Genomic DNA, 22,318 nt, shown 5'->3' with positions numbered 1-22,318 from the left:
TCCGGCGGAAGCCCCTCCCTGTTAGCCGTTAGCTCCGAAGCCCGCACAACAGCAACAAAAACAGGCTGACGGAGTAGATAAACCCGGTGAAGAGGAGGACATGAGTCCTGGGGAGGACCATCGGGAAGCGCGGTGACCAGACAGAGACTCTGCCACCGCTTTAGCCCATTTTCAGGTCAGTAAATCTAACAGAAAACTCCGGGAAAACACTCTCGAACTGCAAGCAGTGCTTGTCCGGCTGCTTCCTCTGTGTTTTGCGGGCTTCCCGGGACCAGAGTAAGGGCAGCAGTTGGGACAAGTTTTGTTGTAAATGGACCGGACTGAGATCAGGTTCTGGAGGTGTTCTTCAAAGGTGACAGAGTTCAGCTAGTGCAGTGACAGCTATCTCTTAGCATCAACTAGCTAACTCTGCTCCGTTAGTGTCAATGTAGATCAGGAGCTAACATTAGCATTCTAATTCTCTCTCCGTTAATTGAAACCAACATTGACGCTAATATTTGCCTGCTAACTCCATGTCTATTAGTTTGAATGCAGATGAAGCGCTATGGTTAACTTAGCTTCAGCCTCCCTCTAAATGATGGGACAGTAAGGTGTGGAAGCCTGAAAATCAGCTCCACTTTCTCTGCAGCTTCATTACAGACATATGGAATCACGGTAGAGAATGTTGAAGTTTGTCAGTCTGTGAATCTTTGTTGTCAGATGGAGGAGATTATAGCTGCTGTTGTTTTCAGTTCAGCCTTTGGGCCATTTCACTAACACAGAACTGAACAATCCTGGATAAGAGCTGGGCTAAGTGAGGCTGAGGAGAAGCAGGAAAATCAATGAGAATCACTTGTTTTTTCCACGTTTGTGCCCACAAACAAGGAATTATTCATTCCACTTTCCTCTCAATGAAGACATTTAAAATATAAATATATAAAAAGGGAAATAAAACTGTTTCAAGCAAAGTCAATCCTGCCAAAGACACACCCACAAATGTTTCCTTCAAACCGTGATGTTTATCACAGATAAACTGATGTTGACCTGGAAAAACTAGTTCTTCACTTATATTAGGAGAACAGACATAATTGGACATGACTGTGCGTTACTGTTCTAAATTAACTATATCCACTGCTCAGAACATTAAAGGAGCACTTTGAAAACACATCAGACCTTAATTTTAAAAAAAGTTGCTGGATATCCTTACTGACATGGACCAGTTAATGAGTTAGGAACAAAAGGGTGCCACATCATTTAATGAAAATGAAAATTATCAACCCACAGATTGCTTATTCCAAAGTCACCAAGAAATGTAATCTGAAAAACTGAGGCTGGCTAGTCCAATCTGCTGAAATGTCATCCCAGCAACTCAACATGGTCCTGAGTAGTTAGTGTGTCCCCCAGGTGCTTGTATGCATGCCTGACTTGCTTGAGGGCATGCTCCTTATACCATGATGGATGGTGTCCTGTGGTATCTCCTCCCAGGTCCTATTGGGACATCACTGAGCTCCTGAACCTAAACATGATGTCCCAGAGATGTTCTATTGGATTTAGGTCTGGGGTCCAAGGAGGCCAGTCAATGGTATCAATTCGTTCATCCTCCAGCTGCTTGCAGACTATTGCCACATGAGGCCCAACATTACCAGCGAAGGGTATAACGATGTCTCTAAAGATTTCATCCGGTCACCTGATGGCAGTCAAGATGCCATCCTTTATCCTATATAGATCTGTGCAACCCTCCGTTCCTCCCCAGACCAACTCTGAGCCACCAGCAAACCAATCATGCTGAATATTGTTGCAGGCATCATTATGTCCACCGTATCTTCTTCAGACCCTTTCATTTCTGTCACATGAGCTCAGAGTGAACCTGCTCTCATCTGTGAAAAGAACAGGGCCTACTAGAGGACATCGGGTCCTCAGGCCACCCTTATGAAGTCTGTTTCTAATGGTTTGGTCAGAGACATTGATGCCAGTGGTCTGCTGGGGGGCTCCTTGTAGAGCTCTGGTGGTACTCATCATGTTCCTCCATGCACAAAGAAGCAGATACGGGTCCTGCTGGTGGGTTAAGGACCTCTGATGCTCCTGTCCAGCTCACCTAGAGTAACTGCCTGTCTCCTGGAACCTCCTCCATGCTCTTGAGACTGTGCAGGGAGACACAGCAGACCTTCTGGCAATGGCACGTATTGATGTGCCATCCTGGTGGAGATGACCTGTCTGTGCCACCTCTTTAGGGTCCAGGTGGCACCTCATGCTACCATTCTAGTAACACTGACTCTGGTTAAATAAGAAAACTACAGTCAAATAAATATTAGGAGGGAAAAAGTCTGTCTCCTCTATCTGCAGAACCATTCCAGCTTTAGGCTTGTCTCCTTGTTGCCCCTTTAGTGCAGCAGGTGTTCATTTCATTAGCACCTAAAAGCTGACACAGTTTTCAAAATGTTCTCCTGAGGATGCAGGACAATGTATGAAAATGTATGGATGACCAGGGCTATACACGAAATGCTTCCTCTACATCTCGGCCCAGGAGCACACAAGACCATAAACCGCCCATGGTTTTAAGGTTAAATGGGTTATTTTCTTAGAATATTATGTGTTAAAAGTGTGTTGCATACATACTAGCTGCTGTGACAGATGTTGATGTTCTGATCTGATGAAATTCAAAAGGTAACTATCTGTTCTCTCTCCCTCCACAGGACCATGCCCTCAGGCCTTTCTTTCCTCCACTTTTAGAGACAGAACCACTTATCCAAGATGGGCTTTGGTCGGGATCTGATCAACTCCCATGAGGGTTTACTGAAGCTGCAGGACTGGGAATTGAAGGTAGGTGTTGGACAGGTGAAAAATCTGTTCTTTGTACCTGGAGTTTTCTGATTGCGTGTTCAGCACTTTATCAAAGATCTGATCTGTTTCCTGTTCTTGAACGCACCGTAGTATCATGTCTCACTCAGTCAGGAAGTTTTTACTGACTAAGGAGGATCTGAGGTTGCTCCGCTGTCCAAATGGAAATCTCTCAGAAGTATCATCATGGGGACGTGCAGGACCCCATTAAAGGAAAACACAGATCTCCTGCAGCAGTTAACTACACCCTCACACTGAAAGCATTTGTTATTTCCCAGCATGGAGACAGAGAAACACAGTTAGATGAAATGGTCCATATTCAGATCCTGGATCTGTTCTCCTGCTCTGCATTCTTGGAGTTTCACTGTGTTTAAAGACCATCGGAGTGAGAAAGCAGCCGAGGTATTCTGGTGACGGCAGAGATCAGATCATGATCTCCGCTGACAACAGCATGATGGCAATGCAGGAAGTGATCTGGTGGCTCTCGACTCAGAAACCCTTTCTGTTTGTTCCACCGATTAACTGGGCCGCCCTGAGACACGTCCTGGTTTTATTGATCAGACCTGAAGCAGGGACAGAAACCAGCAACGTGACAAGTTGGTGTCCTGCTGGGTTTTATCTTCATTAAATGGGAATAAAGTTTAATTCAATTTAAGTGAAAATTATACTCCCTGGTCTGAATTAGGGAAGCAACGAAATAAAAATTTGGACCAATATTAATATTGCTTTTATGGCCAATAACCCATATTTACTGTTATTATAAATAGTTTCAACACCGTGGAAAAAATGACCACAGGGCTGACATTGTTTCTTTGCTTCAGTTAAATGCCCACAATCCACAGGAGAAGTGGACCCCCCCATTATACCCCCCCCCCCCCCCCCCCCCCCCCCCCCTCAAGACCCAGACCGCACAGAACTCTCCCATCTCCCCACTGAGCCCGCTTTTTGCTTTACTGGACTCTGATAACATGAAAGGAGCTCTTAAAATTGGGACCCAAATGGTTCTGACATCTTCTCCATTCAACACCCCCCATGGCCGAGGCCCTGCTACTAAACCAACATCTTCCAAAAGCCGCAGAGCCCCACCACCTCCTAATCTATCTCCTCCTAATCAGGACCTTCAAATCACTTCTCTGTGATACAGTCTGACCTTTCTGGGGAAATTTGACTCTTTTGAATATTTGGCTCTCCAGGTAAAGAGCCCGGTCCGAACAATGTTCTTGAATATTTACAGGCCTCCTAAGTCCAAAACAAACTTTATCAGTGATTTTAATGAGCTTTTATCTGTGATATGTGTTGATTATGACTGTTTAATTATTGTGGGAGACTTCAACATTCACATGGACAATCCTGAAGACAGAAGTCCAATAGATCTATGTGACACTCTTAGAAATGTTGGTTTGACTCAACATGTTAAACAGCAAACGCACAAACAGGGACATATTTTAGACTTGATCATCACTAAGGGTCTAAACATTTCCAAGGTGTCTATAACTGATGTTTCTCTATTTGACCACTTCTCTGTTATTTTTGAAAGCATCATCTCCAATGACTCAGTTTGCCAAAGAGACATGATAAGAAAACGCATCTTTAAGGACGGTGCTGCTGAAACCTTTAACCAGATTTACTCTTCTACCTCCACTTTGCCCTGTAACACTGTAGATGAGCTGGTAGATAACTTTCATTCTAAAATCTCAGACATCATCGATTCAATTGCTCCAATTAAAGTGAAAGTTGTTTCTGGGAAGAAAATGTCTCCATGGAGAAGTGCTCCACCAGTCAGAAGTGAAAGAAAGGAATGTTGAAAAGCTGAACGCAGGTGGAGAAAGACTGGACTCCAGGTTCACTATATTATCTATAAATAGAGACTATACAGATATAACCTACAACTGAAAAATGCAAGAGAATCTTTCTTTTCTGAGATCATCAGCAAAAACATTAACAATGCTGGTGCATTATTTGCCACGGTCGACAGGTTAACAAACCCTCCTATTACTATAGCATCTGAACTCCACTCTACCAGGACCTGCAATGAATTTGTTAACTTCTTCACTGAAAAAACCCAAAAGATCAGAGAGGCAGTCAGAACATCCACATCAACTCCAGGACCAATGTTGTCTCCAACTAGAACTGATTTTGACAAAATTTCCCAATTTCACCAAATAAACTATAAAATCTTAGAAGAAATCGTACAGCAACTAAGCTCTTCTTCCTGCTGTCTCGATCTTTTACCCACAGCTTTCCTGCAGAAAGCTTCGCCTGTAATAACATCTGATTTAACACAAATAATAAACACGTCCCTTTTATCAGGTGTTTTCCTCCAGGCCCTAAAAACAGCAATTATCAAACCTTTATTGAAAAAGAGCAACTTGGACAAGCTGCTACTACAGAACTACAGGCCTATATCAAACCTCCTCTTCATCAGTAAGATTATTGAAAAATCTGTGTTTCAACAGTTAAACAACTTCCTAACAACGACCAACCGCTTCAATGTCTTCCAGTCAGGCTTCCTGCTCACCACAGTACAGAGACTGCTCTTGTCAAGGTGTTCAATGACATCCGTATAAATGCAGACTGTGGAAGAACCACAGTGCTGGTATTATTGGACCTTAGTGCAGCATTCGACATTGTTGATCATTTTATTAGAGCGCCTGGAAAACTGGGTCGGCCTTTCTGGTACAGCACTCAACTGGTTTAAATCCTACTTGAAGGACAGGGACTTTTTTGTGTCAGTAGGTAACTTTATATCAGAGACCACAAAAATCACATGTGGCGTTCCCCAAGGGTCCATCTTAGGGCCCCTCCTATTCAATATCTACATGCTCCCCCTAACTCAGATTTTAATAAACAACGTAAGTTATCATAACTATGCAGACGACACACAGCTATACGTTACGATGTCACCAGGTGACCATGAACCCATTCAAGCGCTGGGTAAATGCTTAGAAGAAATCAATGCATGGATGGGCCTAAATTATCTTCAGTTGAATCAAAACAAAACTGAAGTAATGATCTTTGGACCAAAGGAAGAGCGTTTAAAAGTTAGCACACAGCTTCAGTTAATACAGCTAGAAACCACCAGTCAGGCTGGAAACCTGGTGTGGTGATGGACTCAGACCTGAACCTTCAGAGGAACATAAAGATAGTAACAAGGTCGGCCTTCTATCACCTAAAGAACATCTCCAGGATTAAAGGACTAATGTCTCAGCAGGACCTTGAAAAACTAATTCATGCGTTCATCTTTAGTAGAATTGATTACTGCAACGATGTCTTCACAGGTCTGCCTAAAAAGTGGATCAGACAGCTGCAGTTGATCCAGAACGCTGCTGCCCGCGTCCTCACTAGAACTAAGAAAGTGGAGCACATCGGCCCGGTTCTAAAGTCCCTACACTGGTTCCTTGTAGCTCAGAGAATAGACTTTAAAATACTTCTGTTAGTCTATAAATCACTGAATGGCTTAGCACCAAAATACATTACAGACTTGTTGTCAGTGGATCAACCACCCGGACCTCTCAGGTCTTCTGGCTCACATCTACTCTGCAGAACCAGAACCAAACATGGAGAAGCAACTTTTAGTTCTTATGCTCCACTAATCTGGAATAAACTCCCAGAAAACTGTAAAAGCGCCAAAACCCTAAGTTTCTTTAAATCAAGATTAAAAACTTATTTGTTTAGAGCGGCCTTTGACTGGGCCATTTAAACATTATTAGTTACGTTTTCAGTCCAACTTTCCTTTCGTTTTCTTGTCCATTTCTTATCTACTCTCTATTTTTTGTAATTACTTCTGTTTGATTTTCTGTATCATTGTAATGCTTTACACCTTGAGTGCCTTGTTGCTGAAAAGCGCTAATTAAATAAACTTGACTTGGCCAACCCTCCTCCACCTAAAACACAAATGGCAACAAGATGGAAATGAACTTCGGTCATTAATTTCAGCCTAGTTTTACTCGTGGGACCGATGCGATGTTAAAAAATGATTCACATTGGCTGTTCATTCAGGTATATCGTAGGGCTGCTGCGATTATTTTATGAATCTGATATTCCTTTGATTATTCTGACGATAAATCGAGTAATCGGACTCAGCAGAGATTTTATTCAACTACTTCAGCTTATTTTATGACTGACAGAAGTACATTAAAAATAAAATGTAAGGAAACAAATAATTACATTCCTTTTTATTTTCATAAAAATCAATGTTGTATTGCCTAAAATGTAATAACAGCAAGTTACTAAGAATAAAGTCAGTCAGTCATTTTCTACCGTTTATTCCATAGTGGGTCACGGAGGAGCTGGTGCCTATCTCCAGCAGTCTATGGGCGAGAGGCAGGGTACACCCTGGACAGGTCGCCAGTCCATCGCAGGGCAACACACAAACAACCAAGCACTCACTCATTCATACGCCTAAGGGCAATTTAGAGAGACCAATTAACCTAACAGGCATGTCTTTGGACTGTGGGAGGAAGCCGGAGTACCTGGTGAGAACCCACGCATGCACGGGGAGAACATGCAAACTCCATGCAGAAAGACCCCAGGCTGGGAATCGAACCCAGGACCTTCTTGCTGCAAGGCAACAGTGCTACCAACTGCACCACCGTGCAGAATAAAGTGTCCCTTTTAAATTGTACTCTGCATTTTTAAAGAGATTTGTTTAACCTCAAAAAGCATATTGTTATCCAGATAAAACAGAACCTTTGTATTAAAACGCAAGTGACTAGAGGATTAAAAGACGATTTAAAACATTTCAGATCAAACGTGTTTTATAAATGAAGTATTTCTTATACAGAGGCAAAGTGATCAGACTAACACTACTATAGTTTAATCAGGATTTAATAAATCAGGCAGTTAATTTATAGGCCAGTCACTTTAAAGATGGACTAATCTGATAGAAACCTAATTAGTCTGGTGTGGACTGTCTCTACATGATCATCCAGGAGTGAATGCTGCAAGTCACTGACTAGATGCAATCTGCTGGGTTTCCTTAGATAGAAAAACATTTAACAAAGTTTGAATAATAAACAGAATCTGACTGATTCTGATTGATAGTTAGGATTAATTGGCATGGATGAACCTGACTGGGAATCTGAATGATTGAATGGATTTTGTGAAGTGCCTTGAGACGACGATGTGTTGTGAATTGGCGCTATAGAAATAAAACTGAATTGAATTCTGCAACGCATCCACCCTCACGATTACTCATCTTAGACAAAGAATTATGCCGGGTCACAATCCTGACGAGTCTTGACTCATGTCAAGGACAGTCAGGTCCTATCTGGAAGCAAGCCATCTCAGGCAAATGATCAGGTCGGGTCAGAATTTATGTCAGGTAATCTCTTCCATCTGGTAACGATGCAGTGTGTGACAAGTTGTGTCAGGTAATGTCTCAGGCAAGGTACCGACTTACTGCAGGTAACGTCACACATTAGGTGACCTCTGGCAGGTGATTACTTACAGAAAGTAAATTCTTGCCTTAGATAATGTTTTACTTGAGGTACTCTGGTCCAGTAATATTTCATGGCTCATAAAGTCGTGTCGTCTCACGTCGGGTAATCCCACACATTGGGCACTGACTAATGTCATGAAACAGCAGATTTAGCAGAGTAGCATTACTGACCTCTCCTCTTCTCATTTTACCTAAATCTGTGTATAATGTGGTGCCTTCTAGATGCTGGAGACGGTGAAACGCTTCATGACGTTGCGGGTGAAGAGCGATAAAGAGTATGCCGCCCTGCTGCTCAGCCTGACTCAGCAAACCGAGAAGCAGGAAGCTGCTGACTATGTGAGCACAGTCAGCAAGGTAAGCTGCTCACCTGTTTAAATTGACTGGAGGGAAGGGCCTATCAGCCAACCGTGTCTTAGTCTGTATGCCTCTGTCAGTCGTGGTCACAGGTAATTCGTCAGACGGAAGCGTTAGGTCGTATTATGAGGAGCCATGCAGACGATCTGAACTCAGGCCCACTGCACCGCCTTGCTACGCTGATTCGGGATAAGCAACAGGTGAAAAAGAGCTATCAGAGTCTTCATCAGCAGCTGGAGAGCCACAACCACAAGGTAACCTGGAATACAGCTGAGGGTGGGTCTCTCCTCTGACTACAGATACAACAGTGTTTGTGGTTGATAGGTAACCAAAAGTGACCTGGAGAAGCTAAAGACCTCCTATCGTCAACTGAGCCGTGACGCCAACAATGCCAAAGAGAAGTACCGAGAGGCATTATCCAAAGGTTGGTGCTGGTTGGGCTGCCGCCTTATTCGTATTATTAGTGCCACATCCAGTTGCATTGACTCCTACACCCCATGCTCTCCTATCCAATCACAGGCCGGGAAGCTGAGCGTGCCCGTGAACGCTACGATAAAGCCACAGCAAGACTTCACAACCTCCACAATAACTACGTATTGGCAGTGTGTGGTGCACAAACACAGCAGGACAAACATCGTCAGCAGGCGGCGCCCGCACTGCTCGATGCGCTGCAGAGGATGCAGGAGGACATGACGCTGGCACTGTGAGTCACATTACCCTGCCCACAGAGCATATGTTCCTGTAGAGCTGAGGGGGTATGCTGTGGGCAGCTGTATGCCTCTCTGTGGATTACTGTTACAAAATGTGCTGGATGAGTACAGAGATGTGTTTCATTGTGTACTCTGCAATGAAAATATTGTGAGGTATTTGTGTGTACACCCTCTAGTAAAAGTATTCTGGAGGAGTACTATGAGATCAGCAGCCTGCTGACAGAAGAGATCGTTAAAGTCCATCAAGAGATTTCAGCGGCTGTTCAGCAAATTGATCCGCTTGCAGAGTACCAGCACTTCATTGACGCTTACAGGTGAGTCTGTTCCTGCCTCTTGGTGGCCGTACTGATGCTGCCTCTGCCCGGTTGCCATGGTAACCACTCGTTCCTCCTGTCGTCAGGTCTCCAGTGCCCCCAGAGGCAAGCGTGGAGTTCGATGCGTCTTTATTGGATGAGACGGATAACATCCCAGCCAATGAGATCCTGTGGAACACGCTGACAGCGGACAGCTTGCAGAACACGTGAGCTCCTACAAAATAAAACTGTTTCCTGCGACCTCCCAGAGTAAAAGTCTGTTCTAACATCTGACTTTGTTCTGTTAGGTTATCATCAAAGACAGAGGAGCTGATGCTGACTCAAAAGAACCTACAGGAAAAGGAGACATTAGCCAACGACCTGGAGACCAGGATCCAGACAAGTCAGCAGAGTGCCGAGAGGAAGAGCGAGTGAGTCTGAGGAGGTGGGGCCAGAAGTCATCTGTCTTGCTCCCTCTGGTCTCCTCACCATCTCTTTGTGTGTCTCGCCCTCCCCAGCTGTGTCCTGCTGCTGAGTCAGAAACTATCCCTCCTCGAGCTTCGTCATACTGTCCAATCGCTGCGCAGCTCTGAGGCTTGCCTCCTCTCCCAGAAGGCATTGCTGGATGCGAAGATGACCGCTGCGGTTGCTTCCCCACCGCCGCCAGCACTGCCAGTGCTGCAATATGAGGATGACACTCGTTCAGTCTCATCAACTGTAAATAAAGATAATGTTTCAGGATGAAAGCAGGTCTTCAGGAGGTAGTTGAATGTTCTTAGTGATCACTGGCTCCTCGTCCTTGTTTTTTTTTTTACTGCAGGACAAGATGAAGGAGAAGAGCTCTCGGTTCGACACTCTGCGTTACTCGTTGGCTGGTATTATCCGATCTCCTAAATCCATGCTGGGCTCCTCCACCTCGGTGAGATTGTTTGGTCTTGCTGCCATGAAATACCCCCTACATCTGAGTTTAATTATATGGTGACAGAGGTCAGGCAGTGTGATGGATGCATCCCATCCTTGATGTTCCAGAACAACAGTGAGCATCTTTCCAGTCATCTCCTAAGTGTTCTAATACTAATGGGGATGTTCTTTCTGTATGGGCTCCTGTGTCCCAGTATGTCCCTTACGGTCCTTGTTTCTGCCCAGTCATATCCTCCATATTCAAGTATGAATGTTGGGTCTTCCTGGTCGTCTCCTTGGTTTTCCAGTTTGAGTTTCCATTCTCAGTTGTTGACTCAGACCTACAGAGTGCTGTTCGTGACGTTACTGTGTCTCACTTGTTTTCCTTTAAGCAGCAGTTCTTTGACGTGATTCCCACGTCAGAGCGCCCCCTTGCAGAGCAGGAGTGGTACCATGGAGCCATCCCCCGCACAGAGGCTCAGGAGTTGCTACGACAACAGGGAGACTTCCTGGTAAGGGAGAGTCATGGTAAACCTGGCGAGTACGTCCTGTCGGTGTTTTCTGACGACCAGAGGCGGCACTTCATCATCCAGTACGCTGATGTACGTATTCTCACGCTGACACATACCACAGACCCACCTGAGGAGGTGCAGTCAGAGGTCATTTGTCCATCCAGAAACCCAACCGGTGCCCCCCCTCCTTTTTCTCTCTCTCTGGTAGAGTCAATACCGGTTTGAAGGGTCGGGCTTCCCCACTATTCCTCAGCTCATCGAGCATCACTTCTCTACCAAACAGGTCATCACTAAGAAGTCCGGAGTCGTTCTGATGAACCCTGTCGTCAAGGTAACCACCTTACACCCACACACATGAACGGCCGTGTTAAATTCAATCCAAAAAGACTTTATTGATCCCAGAGAGGAATTAAATGTTGTAACTCATATTATCAAAGTTTCTTCAAAGAGATCTTAAGAAGCGTGTGATGAAGACAGACTTTACAACAGTCTGATGAAGATGATGGTCAGGGTTCTCCATAATGTTCTTCATTTTATGAAGAGTCCTTCTTTCCACAATGATCTCCAGAGGTTCCAGAGGAGTCTCCAGAACAGAACCAGCCTTCTTTATCAGCTTGTTGAGCTTTTTTAAGTCCCTGGTTCTGATGCTGCTTCCCCAGCAGATGATGGTAGAAGAGATCACACTTTCCACAACAGACTTATAGAAGATCTGCAGCATCTTGCTGCAAACACCAAAGGACCTAAGCTTCCTCAAGAAGTACAGTCTGCTCTGTTCCTTCTTGTAGACGCCTTCACAGTTGCATCTCCACTGTAGCCTGCTGTCCAGGTGAACATCGAGGCATTTATACTCCTCCACTAGGGCTGCAACTAATGATTATTTTAATAATCAATTAATCGGTCGATTATTCTTTTGATTAATGGTTGAAGCGGACAAAAAAACACTTTCAGTTTTCACCTTTCACCCTTTTTATTTCAAAATAGAATATTTGGACTGAGAGCAAATAAGCTCACAAAAACAGGTTGCTGCTTGAGTGTTCTGTTACAATAATAATATAATAAATAATAAAAAAAAAAAATAAATGTTTGTCAAATAGCTTCAGTAAAACAGAATAGGTGTGTTTGATGTCTTTCCTATTATGAAGCCTGTCATTGTTTGCTGTAGGTAAGGAGACCAAAGAGCAATTAAACACGAGACATACACACATACACACACTTGTTTTGCTATATGTAGTGAGGACCATCTGTTGACTTCCATTGATTTTCAGTCATTTTCAACCCTTTCTATGCCCTAACCCTGACAATAACCCTAAACCTAACCATTACCAGTGCTTACCTAACCCTAACCTTAACCTAAACTCAATTCACACCTTAGTCCTAAACCTAACTGTTAGCAAAATAGGTCGTGAGGACCAGCAAAATGTCCTCACTTTGGTACAAACGGTCCTCAATTTGATGGTGAAATCGGGAAAAGGGTTCTCACTGTGATGCCAAGACAGGAACACACACACATACATACAGGTGTTGGACAATGAAACTGAAACACCTGGTTTTAGACCACAATAATTTATTAGTATGGTGTAGGGCCTCCTTTTGTGGCCAATACAGCATCAATTCGTCTTGGGAATGACATATACAAGTCCTGCACAGTGGTCAGAGGGATTTAAAGCCATTCTTCTTGCAGGATAGTGACCAGGTCACTACGTGATACTGGTGGAGGAAAACGTTTCCTGACTCGCTCCTCCAAAACACCCCAAAGTGGCTCAATAATATTTAGATCTGGTGACTGTGCAGGCCATGGGAGATGTTCAACTTCACTTTCATGTTCATCAAACCAATCTTTCACCAGTCTTGCTGTGTGTATTGGTGCAATGTCATCCTGATACACGGCACCGCCTTCAGGATACAATGTTTGAACCATTGGATGCACATGGTCCTCAAGAATGGTTCGGTAGTCCTTGGCAGTGACGTGCCCATCTAGCGCAAGTATTGGGCCAAGGGAATGCCATGATATGGCAGCCCAAACCATCACTGATCCACCCCCATGCTTCACTCTGGGCATGCAACAGTCTGGGTGGTACGCTTCTTTGGGGCTTCTCCACACCGTAACTCTCCTGGATGTGGGGAAAACAGTAAAGGTGGACTCATCAGAGAACAATACATGTTTCTCATTGTCCACAGCCCAAGATTTGCGCTCCTTGCACCATTGAAACCAACGTTTGGCATTGGCATGAGTGACCAAAGGTTTAGCTATAGCAGCCCGGCCGTGTATATTGACCCTGTGGAGCTCCTGACCGGACAGTTCTGGTGGAAACAGGAGAGTTGAGGTGCACATTTAATTCTGCCGTGATTTGGGCAGCCGTGGTTTTATGTTTTTTGGATACAATCCGGGTTAGCACCCGAACATCCCTTTCAGACAGCTTCCTCTTGCATCCACAGTTAATCCTGTTGGATGTGGTTGGTCCTTCTTGGTGGTATGCTGACATTACCCTGGATACCGTGGCTCTTGATACATCACAAAGACTTGCTGTCTTGGTCACAGATGCGCCAGCAAGACGTGCACCAACAATTTGTCCTCTTTTGAACTCTGGTATGTCACCCATAATGTTGTGTGCATTTCAATATTTTGAGCAAAACTGTGCTCTTACCCTGCTAATTGAACCTTCACACTCTGCTCTTACTGGTGCAATGTGCAATCAATGAAGACTGGCTACCAGGCTGGTCTAATTTAGCCATGAAACCTCCCACACTAAAATGACAGGTGTTTCACTTTCATTGTCCAACCCTGTACATACATTACTTATACTGTGTTACCAAAAATAGAATGTACAACAAATAATTATTAAATGAAAATCATTTAACTTAATCTCTTTAACTTGAACATTAGGCATTGTATTCTTTTCAGCTCAAATTAAACATATAGATAACGTGAAAGTGAATAAGTAAATCAAATAAATACAAAATCAACATAAATAACAAACCTGCTTTTGTTATAACAAAAACTGGAGCTCTTTTAAACAAGTCCCCAATAAACAGACATTTAAACTTAATCAGCAATTGCACAGTTAACTAAAATAATATTCAGGCTCACTATATCAGTTTTAATTTGTTGTCATCATTTAACTTAGCTTTGATGAGACATCTAAGATTGTTTGTCCGTGATAAGGTTGGGTAGATCTGCAAAGTGGAAACAAATGTTACTTTTCTCTCTCTCACTCTCTCCCGGTAGCGGAACATCGTGGAGTTGAACAGCAGTGACACCCCTGCTCCAGTCCTTTTCACCTGTAGTTGCTTTATTGTGCCTTTTTTTGCATCTTTGGTTGATAAAAGTTTGGTGTATTTTGCACCTGGGTCCTAATAAAGCATCACATATCCAAGAATTATTATTTGATAGTATTATTATTGATATTTACTTGTCATCTTGGAAATAAAATATTAAATGTTTCCACGTACCCCCTGCTATGTGCTCACGTACCACTAGGGGTATAAGTACCCCTGGTTGGGAATCACTGCACTAGGCCACCAAATCTGAGTATTTCTGCAGATGACAGGAGTCTATCTGGTCCTGGAGGTCTGAGGTGTACAGAGTGAAAAGGAATGGTGAGAGTACCGTCCCCTGTGATGCTCCTGTTCTGCTGACTACCTGGTTAGACTCACAACCCTTCAGTCTCACAAACTGTGGTCTGTTTGTCAGGTAGTCTTTGATCCAGGAGATTGTTGAGGCCTCCACCTGAGTCTTCTGGAGTTTCTGACAAAGCAAATCAGGTTGGATTGTATTAAATGTTCTGGAGAAATCAAAGAACATGATCCTCACAGTGCTGCTGGCTTTGTCCAGATGACAGTGGGTTTGTTGAAGCAGGTGTATGATGGCATCTTCAACTCCCCCAATGGCGATAAGCAAACTGAAGGTGGTCCTTAAAGATGCTTGTTTGCTAACTCAGGTGGGCCAACAGGAGTCTCTCCAGGAACTTCATGAGGGATGTCATGGCAATAGGTCTATAGCCATTGAGGACTGATTGGTGAGCTTCCTTTGTTACAGAACAAAACAGGAGGTCTTCCACAACACTGGAACCTTCTCCTTGGTCAAGCTAAGGTTGAAGAGATGCTACAGAAACTTATAGCATTGCTCCACACAGGCCTTCAGGACTGTAAGCCTTATGGCTGACAACATGGCTGTGATAGATCTATGGTAGATCAGCTGACAAACTATTGAAATGTTGAAAGCAACAGAGTGAGGCGTGATTGGGGTGTTGTGGTCCTCACATATTGGCAACAACTGATCGGATGACATCACCTACACAGTCAGTAATTTATACGCTTAGTAAGATGGCACTGATGAATTCACACCATCTGTTCATAAGCACTGCTAATCCACCTCCTTTGCTTTTGCCACTCCTCTTTAGTTCTCCATCTTATTTTATCAGCAGAAACCCTGGCAAGACAGTATAATCCTGCATTCCCAGTCCTGTGGTTAGATTTGAAGTTCTTCCGTTTTGTTTTTCAGTGATGTCTCTTTCCCTGTTATGATCAACGGAAGATATGGTTAAAACGCCCACCTTCTGTCTCTCTCTGCTCTGCTCCTGATCTGCATCCATTTTGTCTATTCTATAAACCCTCTAGGATTTAGTGGGCATTGTTTAGGTATTTGAGCTTTAGCGAATTTATTCAGCTACTCCCTTCCTTATTGTTATGGTTACACATCATAGCAACTGTCCAAAAGCACAAAGTTACAGAAACAATCTTTCCAGCTACACAGCATCAAAAGCCAGAAGACAATATTTTTCACAAAAAAGAATATATCAAAATTAATGTAACCGAACTACTCCAACAAGCTGCCACTTCGAGCAGTGCATCTCTAGAATGCTCAGTAGAGTGAAACTTTGGTTTTCTCTTCAGGACAAGAAGTGGATCCTGAACCATGAAGATGTGGGGCTGGGAGAGCTGCTGGGAAAGGTGACCTCACTTCCCGTTTCCACCCACCTGATTCCATTTTAAAATGTACCTGTCTGGCACCATGTCCTATAATGCCTCTTTGTTACCAGGGTAACTTTGGAGAGGTCTTTAAAGGAACACTCCAACGCGACAAAATGCCTGTGGCTGTCAAGACATGTAAAGAAGATTTACCTCCAGAGCTGAAGATCCGGTTTCTGTCTGAGGCCAGGTGAACAAACAAATTGTTGTTTGTTTAAATGATGAACCTTGAAGAAGAAAACAGTTTCATAATGTTTTTAAAACACTTGCCTGTCTGACTGGCTGCAGAATCCTTAAGCAGTATGACCACCCCAACATTGTGAAGCTGATTGGTGTTTGTACTCAGAGGCAACCCATCTACATCGTCATGGAGCTGGTTCCTGGTGGGTGAAGCTTTTGTTCACTGTATTTGCTGCTGGGTTCTTATTGGCCAGTCTCCAACATTTGTGTTTATGTGATTTAACCTGTCAGGGGGAGACTTCCTGTCATTTCTGAGAAAGAAGAAAGATGAACTAAAGACAAAGCAACTAGTTCGCTTTGCCGTGGATGCTGCTGCCGGCATGGCATACCTGGAGAGTAAAAACTGCATTCACAGGTAACTCTGGTACACATTGGTGACCCCTCGTTGCTGGTTCAACTGAGTATGATGGTGAACCTGTGTTTCCCAGGGACCTGGCGGCCAGGAATTGTCTGGTTGGAGAAAACAATGTGTTGAAGATCAGTGACTTTGGGATGAGTCGGCAGGAAGATGATGGAGTTTATTCTTCATCTGGACTCAAACAGATTCCTATCAAGTGGACTGCACCTGAGGCACTGAACTATGGTAACAGCTGTCCCACACCTGCTCCTTACATGCCCCACAGCTATCTCCTATCTCACCTTCTGAACATTAACACAGGTCTGTCCAACATCTGCTTTCCACCTGTCCTTCATCTGATACACACCTGTCTTTCACCTGCTGTACACCAGCTCTAGACCTATCGCCTATCTAAAGGTCTTAACAAAAGTAATATATGTCACATAGCTGACCTGATACATTCCCACACGATGCTCTGGACAACAGTAACACCTGTTTTACACGTGCTCTAAACTTGTAATTTGTCCTTTATTTCAAACTTCTAAACAAGCAGTAAGACCTGTCCCACATGCTCTCAACACTTGACCCACACATGCTCTACACATGTCTAACACCTGTCCCACTCCCAAACCTGTAGTGAATGTATCTCCTGCGCTGTGTTTGGCTGCGGATTGTGTCTCCTTATGTCTGATTGGCGGCTACAGGTCGCTACAGCTCAGAGAGTGATGTATGGAGCTATGGGATACTTCTGTGGGAGACCTTCAGCCTGGGGGTGTGTCCCTATCCAGGAATGACCAATCAGCAGGCTCGAGAACAGGTGGAGAAAGGTAAACCGAGGTGGTGTGTCTCATCAGTCATATGTACAATGAAGATGAAGATGATTAGCAGTAACCATTGAAATGGTGTTTGGTTGCTAGGCTACAGGATGTCGTGTCCTCAGCGTTGCCCTGACGATGTGTACAAAGTGATGCAGCGCTGCTGGCAGTACAATCCAGAGGACCGGCCCAAGTTCTCTGAGCTGCAGAGAGATCTTGCCGCCATTAAAAAGAAGTGAGTGGAGCTAGCCACGCCCTGAGCAGCCTCAACTCCTGCCTGTCTGTAAAGAGTAGGTGGGGCCTGACCTGACTGACTGTTCAGGAAGTGGTGTCACACATGGGGTCCTGGTTTCCATCAAACTTGCAGCCACTTCTCGTCAGATGGTACACAGGTGTACAAGTGTGTTGTTACCAAAGAAACGGGCAACAAGATGTTAAGAAACACTAAAGAAACCCTGCAGATGTAAACCAAATACACACCACAGAGGTAAACAAACGGTAAAACGGTGCCTAAATAAACAAACACTGCAAAAGTAAACAGACACTACAGAGGTGAACAAATAAAACAGCTCTAAGTTTCAAAAAGGTTGGTTTTTTTTTTGTTCACAAACATTTTTTATATAAACAAAATGTGAAGAAATGCCACTAAGCCCCACCCTCTGATCTCCTTGACTGTAACCATGGCAACAGAAGGTTCCATGTTAAAGCTCCTTCCTGTTTATTTTATCTTTTGTTCTCCTTTATTTATTGTTTTAATTTACGGCAGCCAGCTGTCAGTCACCTCAGGCCCCGCCCAGTCTGTCTTTGACTGGTAAAGTTTCCATTTTACTTTCTTTTGGTTGTCATGGTAACTGACAGATCATGATTCCTGATTGGTTGGTATCATTTCCTGGGTTGTGTAAGGACAGAGACTAAATGAGCTCAGAGCACCCCCTACTGTCCTTGTAAATGAACTCCAATGTTTTGATGTTTTCAGCACTAATCGTTTGTCTTTTATAAACTTGTTATAAAATATTTGTATCATTTATAATGAAAATAAATCATATGACTGCAGCGAGCTTGTCTGTTTTAATGAAGGTAAAGTCCGGATCCCAATCTGTTTTTGTAATCTTGTGAAAATAGATCTGCCCTTTGAATGGTCCTGTGTAGCCTGGAACTTGTGAAGGATTTGCTGAATTTATAAGGCATATTGCCAGACTAAAGCTATAACTATTGTCTTTTATTCAGTTTGGCAGTTTTTAGATATTTGTCTTTTTTGAAACAACAGGAACTAAAGAAGATGCAAAGATAAAGAAATTTGGACTGGTATCGATACGCGATTAATATTGCTGTTATGACCGAAAACCATATTTTCAATATTCAATATGTATTCTAATCTGACCAGGCACATGTAAGCAACCAGCTTCTCTATGCCTGAATGTCATAACAGGACAAAAAAATGTCTTCTTGGGCTTCAAGCAGATGCAAACTATAAATATTATTAGGCCTGATATGATTTTTCTTTAATGAATTATTTTATTTCCGGGCCTGCTGTGGTCTTTCCTTGTCCTGTTCTCAGATTAAATCCTGTCCAACAAGCATTGAGCAGCTATGCTCATATAACGCTGTTCTAACATCAGTTCACAAATGCTTCAGGTGAAACACAAACGGCGAAACTGATCTGTCAGAAGCTACACATCATATGCGAACTTCAGCTTGTTGCACCAACAGAACTTGCTTTTCTTCCTCGAACTTCACACTCCTCAGCTCTCAGCCATTATTCACCCTCTCCGCTTTAGTGGAGGGTTGGATGATGCCTTTATCTACCTCCTCCACTGAGCTCTGAGGCACTGGAAGCACTGTGAGGATCTTTCTCCAATGCTTTCAATACCATCCAGCCTGAACATCTGAGGGACAAGTTAGAGTGGCCAGGAGTGATTCAGTGGACCACCAGCTGTCTCAGTGGATACTGGACTAGCTTACTGGCCACCTGCAGTATGTGAGGACACTTCTTCATCAACTCCCCAGGCTGCTATCTTCAGAGGTTCTCAGACAACTCTGCTATAGTTGACCTCATCACAGGTTAGGATAACTGAGTACAGACAGTGGACACAGGGCTTTGTGGACTGATGTCAGGAGAGCTATCTCCTGACCAGCATGACAAAACCAAGGAGCTTGTGGTGGATTTCTGCAGGCGTAGACCCACCACATTGACACTGGTGAACAACCAGGGAACCGATGTTGAGATAGTGGAGTCAAAACACTGATGCTCCTTACAGGAAGGGTCAGAGCAGAGTCTACCTGCTAAGGAGAAAGAGGTCTTTTGGGATGCAGGGAGTGCTCCTGTAGACCTTTTTTGATCTACAGCTGAGAGGAAGTGGTTAGATAAGCTCATTAGAAAGGCCTGCTCTGTCCTAGGATGCCCCCTGGACACAGTGCAGATAGTGGGAGACTAAAGAACTCCAGCAAAAATAACGTCACTGTTTGTCAAGGTCTCATGCATGAAGCTGTTGCAGATCTGCAGAGCTCCCTCAGTTAAAGATTTAGGTACATCTAAAAACAGAACATTTAGAAAAAGTTCAATATTTCTGCCCCTCATGAGTGAAACTCAGATTATTAGATATTATATACAGGGGTTAGACAATGAAACTGAAACAGCTGTCATTTTAGTGTGGGAGGTTTCATGGCTAAATTGGACCAGCCTGGTAGCCAGTCTTCATTGATTGCACATTGCACCAGTAAGAGCAGAGTGTGAAGGTTCAATTAGCAGGGTAAGAGCACAGTTTTGCTCAAAATATTGAAATGCACACAACATTATGGGTGACATACCAGAGTTCAAAAGAGGACAAATTGTTGGTGCACGTCTTGCTGGCGCATCTGTGACCAAGACAGCAAGTCTTTGTGATGTATCAAGAGCCACGGTATCCATGGTAATGTCAGCATACCACCAAGAAGGACGAACCACATCCAACAGGATTAACTGTAGACGCAAGAGGAAGCTGTCTGAAAGGGATGTTCTGGTGCTAACCCGGATTGTATCCAAAAAACATAAAACCACGGCTGCCCAAATCACAGCAGAATTAAATGTGCACCTCAACTCTCCTGTTTCCACCAGAACTGTCCATCAGGAGCTCCACAGGGTCAATATACACGGCCGGGCTGCTATAGCCAAACCTTTGGTCACTCATGCCAATGCCAAACGTTGGTTTCAATGGTGCAAGGAGCGCAAATCTTGGGCTGTGGACAATGTGAAACATGTATTGCTCTCTGATGAGTCCATCTTTACTGTTTTCCCCACATCCAGGAGAGTTACGGTGTGGAGAAGCCCCAAAGAAGCGTACCACCCAGACTGTTGCATGCCCAGAGTGAAGCATGGGGGTGGATCAGTGATGGTTTGGGCTGCCATATCATGGCATTCCCTTGGCCCAATACTTGTGCTAGATGGACACTGCCAAGGACTACCGAACCATTCTTGAGGACCATGTGCATCCAATGGTTCAAACATTGTATCCTGAAGGCGGTGTCGTGTATCAGGATGACAATGCACCAATACACACAGCAAGACTGGTGAAAGATTGGTTTGATGAACATGAAAGTGAAGTTGAACATCTCCCATGGCCTGCACAGTCACCAGATCTAAATATTATTGAGCCACTTTGGGGTGTTTTGGAGGAGCGAGTCAGGAAACGTTTTCCTCCACCAGTATCACGTAGTGACCTGGCCACTATCCTGCAAGAAGAATGGCTTAAAATCCCTCTGACCACTGTGCAGGACTTGTATATGTCATTCCCAAGATGAATTGACGATGTATTGGCTGCAAAAGGAGGCCCTACACCATACTAATAAATTATTGTGGTCTAAAACCAGGTGTTTCAGTTTCATTGTCCAACACCTGTAGATTCATAATAAGTAAAGAACCATCAGCACCGGCGTCCCCCAGGGGTGTGTTCTATCCCCACTCCTCTTCTCCCTGTACACAAATGACTGGACCTCAGGGGATCCATCTGTGAAACTCCTGAATTTTGCAGATGACACCACTGTTACTGGACTGGTCCAGGACAGTGATGAGTCTGCATACAGACAGGAGGTGGATCGGCTGGTGCACTGGTGTTGTTAGATCCACCTGAAACTTAACCTGCTCAAGACTATGGAGATGATGGTGGAATTTCAGAGAACACATACCCCCTTCTGGAACATACCATTTCTGGAAACCTGAGATGGTCTTCACACAAAGACAATGTTCAGAAGAAGGCCCAGCAGAGACTGTACTTCCTGAGGCAACTCAAGAAGTTCAACCTTCCCCAGGACCTGCTGGTCATCTTCTACACTGCCATCATTCAGTCTGTCCTGTCTTCATCCATCTCAGTGTGGTTTGGATCATCCACCAAACAGGACAGGTCCAGACTGTAACGAATAATCAGGACTACAGAGAGAATAATCAGAGCTGACCTTCCCTCCATCCAGGACTTATACAGGTCAAGGGTCAGGAAAAGGGCAGCTAACATCTCTGCAGTCCCCACACACCCTGTACACAAACTGTTTAGGCTCTTACCTTCAGGTGGCGCTACAGAGCGCTGTCTGCTAAAACCAGCCGCCACAGAGACAGTTTCTCCCTCCAGGCTGTTTCTGGAGTGTTCCTCGGTGGTCTAAAGTCCTCTTTTCAGATAAAAGTAAAGTTTACATTTCATTTGAAAAGTCCCAGAGTCTGGAGGAAGAGTGGAGAGGAACAGAATCTACGTTACTTGAAGTCCAGAGTGACGTTTCCACAGTCAGTGATGGTTTGAGGTGTCATGTCATCTGCTGGTTCTGGTCCACAATCAACACAGCCATCTATCAGGATATTTTAGAGCACTTTCTGCTTCCTTCTGCTGACAAGATTATGGAGATGCTGATTTCATTTTACAGCAGGACTTGGCACCGACCCACACTGTCAAAGGTACCAAAAGCTGGTTC

The 22,318-nt window shown here is 44.1% G+C and overlaps 1 protein-coding gene across 2 annotated transcripts; it reads left to right on the top strand.

Annotated features, from left to right (window-relative positions):
* The first annotated feature begins 22 nt into the window (after positions 1–22).
* fer (fer (fps/fes related) tyrosine kinase) lies at positions 23–18,439 on the top strand. Of its 2 annotated transcripts, none has more exons than XM_047372701.1 (20): positions 23–175; positions 2,673–2,799; positions 8,480–8,611; positions 8,692–8,865; positions 8,936–9,035; positions 9,131–9,314; positions 9,498–9,635; positions 9,722–9,841; positions 9,923–10,045; positions 10,133–10,331; positions 10,435–10,533; positions 10,910–11,116; positions 11,235–11,357; positions 15,920–15,976; positions 16,066–16,184; positions 16,283–16,377; positions 16,466–16,589; positions 16,663–16,817; positions 17,276–17,398; positions 17,489–18,439. In XM_047372701.1, exons 2-20 carry the CDS (start codon positions 2,731–2,733, stop codon positions 17,623–17,625), a joined length of 2,478 nt encoding a protein of 825 aa, XP_047228657.1. In that variant the 5' UTR covers positions 23–175; positions 2,673–2,730; the 3' UTR covers positions 17,626–18,439. The 2 variants fall into 2 exon arrangements, with proteins under 2 accessions (XP_047228657.1, XP_047228656.1); XM_047372700.1 differs by having other exon boundaries at positions 10,907–11,116.
* The last annotated feature ends 3,879 nt before the right edge of the window (positions 18,440–22,318 follow it).

The sequence above is a fragment of the Girardinichthys multiradiatus genome, chromosome 8 (genome assembly GCF_021462225.1).
Source record: "Girardinichthys multiradiatus isolate DD_20200921_A chromosome 8, DD_fGirMul_XY1, whole genome shotgun sequence".
NCBI classification, from domain to species: Eukaryota; Metazoa; Chordata; class Actinopteri; order Cyprinodontiformes; family Goodeidae; genus Girardinichthys; species Girardinichthys multiradiatus.
Note: the sequence above shows the minus strand (reverse complement) of the source record. Positions and strands in the feature narration are given on the sequence as shown.